We start from the raw sequence: 5510 nt of genomic DNA, 5'->3' as shown, positions 1-5510 counted from the left end.
AATACAGCCTTTTAAAAAGATGTTAAGAAAGCAAAGTAGGACACCCCTCATTCTGTGACACCATGGACTTAAATTCACAGACACTAACTTACTTTCAGTTAATCCCACCCTCAGAAGAAAGTCATGGTGGTAATTTCAAAGTCAAATTCTCTACAAGAGCTTGGTGTTTTAACATAACCATTTTTTTCCAGAATCTCAGTCTTTTCCTTCTATTTGATCTAGTCATAAACTAGATGCTTCATAGTTATCTGCATAATTAAACCTAGACAATATCTGCTTGAGTATTTAGTCCCTTAATAGTTCACATCTTTCCGCTGTTTATCTCTTTTCAAAATTTACTCCCAGGGAACTCCAGAGTTCTACAATGATGTGTGAGACCAAGTCAACAAGTTTTAAAATACAAGTTATTTATAAATAATTCTAAAATAAACTTATGCAATACAGTACAGAGGAGGCAGGGTACAAATTCATAACATAAGTATGTCCAATTACAAATAAATATACGACAGGAGAGAGAACAGGATTTGTAAATGTGCCACACTTTTCTTTATATTCCTTTTAAATGTCAAGAAATTCAATTACTAAATATAAACACAGTACTCAAAAAGGCATTGTTAATAATTATTAGTGCACAAAAGGAAAATATTTTTAACTTAAATAGATCCAAACACTGAGAACAGGACCGAGGAAGCCAAATAGCACTGTGTGCTCAAGAGTATTTCTAATTCAAGTAAAACATGTTGTTAGTATGGCACATCAAACTATTTATAATCCTCTGTTATTTGTATATTCCAGAACAATAGTGAGAGCCTAAACAGAGAACACTCAAAATCATTTGACTAAATCAACAAAAAGGAAACTAAATAAACTTTTCTGGTGACAGTAATGACCAATTGCTAGGCAACTGATTGTATCATGGTATAATCAATTGGCTTAAGTTCTTCAGACTACTGAAATAAGTGTACCAATGATTTCATGGTTGTATTTCAGTTATTTAGCTGACCATGTAGTAATCTAATTGGTTAGCCTGTAAATTCTATCCAGCTATCACTATAAAAATGGAATAGCTTATGAGTATGAGAAAACAGCATTTCCTACTAGATTAATAGAATGACTGTAAATGATCAGAATAGCATTAGAATTGAATTTAGGCCCTGCCTGAAATATGTCAGAATAATAAAGAGAAGATAGAAAACATTAACCAATTTTTTCAAAGTTTTACATTTTTTATCAGTGGTATTTTACCACTTTTCCTCCTTATTCATGTTGTTTCAAAAGAAATTAATAAAATCCAACTCTCGTTTCATAGTCATGGTGACCTCGAGAGTCTCAGTTTCAACGATATAGAAAGCTTTGGCATTGCTGCATTCCACAGGATGGGGAAGGGTTACCAACAGCTTCCTAAAAAACAAAACAAAATAAAAACCTAGAATCAGTGATATCGAGACAATGGGAAGCAATATATATCACCACAATGTTAGGAACCAAAAAACTATTTAGTATACCATTTCTTTGGCCTTAAAAATCCAAGCAGTGGTTTTGACCACCCCTCTCTTTTTCTAAATTGACCTCATTTTGCATTATATACACATAGTCTCAGGCTATGTTTATTGGCATAGAAATAGAACCATTGCAACTTTAAGTTGGTTGGATAGATCTGTTGCCAGTCATACTTATGGGTAGAAGGAATGTGGCTGCCTGATAGAAACCTGAAAATCTGAATGGTTCTAAATAATTCTGCTAACACAACTGAGTCTCTACTACTACTTTAGGTGTAGTTATTGAAACTCAGGCCTGGAATGATTTCAATACCAGATCAATGAAAGTGCTTTTCTCTGCCTGCTTCTGTTCTTTCTACTATACATTGACAAAAATTTCCTGTGAGAAATTGCTGAGTGTAGTTTGCAGTTATGGCTCAGTCGGGGGATAACTGTATGCTTTAGATGCATGGCTGGGATGAGACATCCATAATTCTGTCATAGTGGTATGAATCTGAATTATGCATAGGGTCGGCACATGCTGGTATCTGAAGAAAATTAAATACATGAAACACTTGTTACCTAACATTCTCAGTAGAGAAGGCTTGAGTATCTCTATAAAAAGTGGACAGAAAAGCTCTTTTAGAAGGTATAAGATCCAAATCAGTATAGGAAATGTGGTAATTTTTAGGGTTACTTATCGAATACTTGTACAAAGAACTAGTATTTGAAAACAAAGCCCTTGAAAATCAATTGCTTCTTTGCTCATTTGTAAAGACCTAAGTTCAGGAAACTGGGCTCATTAAAAGTATTTATCGCACATCTCTGGAACCTGTAGGAGAAATTTTCTTTTACTCTTGTTCCATTCCAGATATTTGGGGTAGGAGAAACAACTCTCTCCAGTTGAAGTAATGAAATCGCTATGTTTTTTAATATACCCTGTAATATTTGGCATCTCAAAAAAAAATGGGTGCAAAAACCATTTAGAGTCCTTTTTTTTTTTTTTTTTTTTTCGGCCATGCTGCACAGCTTGCAGGATCTTAGTTCCCTGACCAGGGATCGAACCTGGGCCCACGGCAGTAAAAGCACCAAGTCCTAACCACTGGACAACCAGGGAATTCCCAAGAGTCCACCTTTTTAAAGTTGTTTACAATATAGGTTGTACTAGAGTTAGATTTGCTTTATCCCTTATTCTACAAATGATAGTATATTCACTTTTAAAAGAAAGCAAAGCTCAGTGGTGGTAGCTTCATTGCACTAAAAGACAAATAAAATCAGCTGAAGAAGGAGTTCTAATGATAATGTGCACTTCTCTATCCAGAGAGAAATAAATTCAAAAGAGACAGTGGCCATTGGAATGATCCATCTATCCCTGCATTTTTGTCTAGTCCTTAGTAGTACAGCTTCCCATACTAAAATTTTGAGTAGAAACTGTGCAACTTGTTTAGGCTCTTAGAAGAAGGAAAATACTGTCTGATATCTGAAGTGAGAGTTATATTTTAAACAATATAAAATTTACTAATACTTAATCATATACAATTCATTGAAGAACAGGACTGTATTTTATTTCAGTGTCCCCCCAGTGCCTAGCAGACTTCATAAATGTTTGTTGACTGAATGAATAAATGAATGAAAAGCAAACAGGTCACCACAAAATGATATTTGAATAACTGATATAAATTAGTACTATAATAAAATATGAATGAACATTTAAACCCAATCCTTCTGCCTCTACTTTGAAAATATATTTGCCTTTTAAGAAGCTACAGTTTAGTCACTGATCAAATGTTTATCCAGTGTTAATTTTCATTAGAAATTATTTAAATGCAAACAATAATATATGAAAGTAAAACCCCAAAATTATCTGTACAGTGAACTCTATAGACTCACATGTTTACATTTATATTAGAGAATTCAAGTTGATGTTTCTTGCAAGAGATTTAAATAAAGGACAACCTTGTTTTGTGCATATTCACATAATGCACTTTTTCTTTTATGTAGTTAATAAATTATTTGATTTACATATCTGGGATAAAAAAGGACATGGTCTTTTTAAGGTTTCCTATTGGAGACATAACTATTTTCAAAGAAAGTGCAGAAATGGCTACTGAGCTGCAATTCACTATTCCATTTAGAAAACATTTTTTTAGGTGTTTACATCTTTGAACATCAGTCAACTCTCAATCTATTGGGCTGGCCAAAAAGTTCGTTCGAGTTTTCTTGTAAGATGTTACAGAAAAACCCGAAAAAACTTTTTGGCCAATGCAATAAATCAAAGGAGCACAGCAAAGGTGAGATAATCTAAAGCAACACACAACCAAAAATTAACTCATATTGTCTTCAGAGTGTGTTTTTATGATCACATTCAAGGAATTCATTTATGATATTCTTAGAATTCATCCTAAAAACTAATGAAACCCCATATGAAGATAAAGTCAGGAGATCCTGAGACATTATACAATTTCCCCTATCTTTCTTCCTTTCTATCTACTCCATGTTGGGAATCTACATACCAAAACAACGTTGTAAAAAAATGAAGAATTCAGCAAACTGTTTTACTTCTTTTCGATCTACAATGCTAAAATTCTGAGTTTTATTTATAATTTAATGCAATTGACTATCAATAGACTGATATTACTATTCAATTCAGTTAAAATAAATTCACTTGTTTTGCCTTATAGATACATTAGCAGAATGTCTGCTCTTATCTTTCTTGGAGCCGGTAAGCATAGTGTTACAGGTGTCAAAGTTAGAAACTAAAGAAAGTAGATGTGAATATCAATAAACTAAAAAACAAGACACATTTCCAATAATACAATGTCAGGTAATAGCATGGCTCCAAAGCACGTTCAAGTGTTTAGGAAAAGTGATAAAAACTTTAATTCTATCTTCTGTCTTCTATCTTAATTAATGAATCTTTTTCTTAAGAGACAGTACCTTCATGCACTGAGCATTTAATGTATAAGTACTGTAAGATCCAAATGACCTAGTGCAGCCTACATTCTATGTGGAAAAATATCTCTGTGAGTCTTTCATTTAGTGGGCTCTGATAAATATCTGGAATGACAGCATAGCCAGAGCAGCTGCCTAAAGATGGATGGAGACAGTGAGAACTGCTAGGGGAACGGAAATTAACTCCACAGTGTGTAGATATGTGTGTGCTTTTAACAAGTGCACAAATATCAGGAAAAATTGACTGTTCATTTAACCAACTTTCCTTGCAAATGTTGTGTGGAAGAGTAAATGCGTGTATAACATGTAATGGAAAAAAATTACAATACTCCTTGAAGTGAATGGTAGGAATAAGGAATGTAATTTGTATAACATGAGACATTTTTTTGAGTGAATACATTTTTGAAATTATATTAAGTAATGAGAAAATATTTGATATGTATTCATCTGTAGATCATTTGAGGTTAAATGCATCTACTGTAGAAATCAAGGTTAAGCTATGCATATTATGTTGGGTTGTTTACACACAGAAGTCTTTTGTACCAGAGATCTAATTTTGTTATTTTCTTGAAGCCCTACAATCAACAAAGGAGAATTATAGGTACTGATAATGGAAGGAAGAGAATGTGCTAGGAGCTTACTGCTCCCTGCACCCAGTTTGAAATGTCTATGAGTTGCAAAGAACCACTGCACTCAACCAAAGTGTGCTCACTGCTATACATCCAGATGAAAAGTGAACAAAGCAGTGAGATATTTAGACATTTTATCTAGCACTTGCCAGGTTCTGTCGATTCCCTCCTTATAGAGTTAGTTTTGAGAGACAGGGCTGATTTATCCAGGTTTCAAGATAAACATTTTTATCAGAATTTTACCGTATACATTGTGTTTGGGGAATATGATTTGAACTTGTATAATAACAAGACTATTTTGAAAATATCAAATGTTTAGTTGAATTATTCCATTATCATCTGTATTATTTGTATTATTTGTATTTTATTTATTTATTTATTTATTTTTGCGGTACGCGGGCCTCCCTCTGCTGCGGCCTCTCCCGTTGCGGAGCACAGGCTCCGGACGCGC

General features: G+C 33.6%; 1 protein-coding gene and 1 non-coding gene across 2 annotated transcripts in view; both read right to left on the bottom strand.

The window, feature by feature from the left end:
- Window positions 1-581: 581 nt before the first annotated feature.
- Window positions 582-5510, bottom strand: part of DNAAF6 (dynein axonemal assembly factor 6) — a 41720-nt gene continuing 36791 nt past the window's right edge. The window contains exon 7 of the mRNA XM_024128173.2: window positions 582-1401. Coding sequence (XP_023983941.1) covers window positions 1272-1401 — 130 coding nt within the window. The 3' untranslated portion in view covers window positions 582-1271. The remainder of the gene's footprint in view (window positions 1402-5510) is intronic.
- Window positions 2523-2595, bottom strand: TRNAK-UUU (transfer RNA lysine (anticodon UUU)). The gene has a single exon. It is a non-coding gene; the product is annotated as a tRNA-Lys (tRNA).

This window comes from Physeter macrocephalus, chromosome 21 (assembly GCF_002837175.3).
Source record: "Physeter macrocephalus isolate SW-GA chromosome 21, ASM283717v5, whole genome shotgun sequence".
NCBI classification, from domain to species: domain Eukaryota; kingdom Metazoa; phylum Chordata; class Mammalia; order Artiodactyla; family Physeteridae; genus Physeter; species Physeter macrocephalus.
The sequence above is the reverse complement of the archived record's forward strand: the minus strand, read 5'-3'. Positions and strand labels throughout refer to the sequence as shown.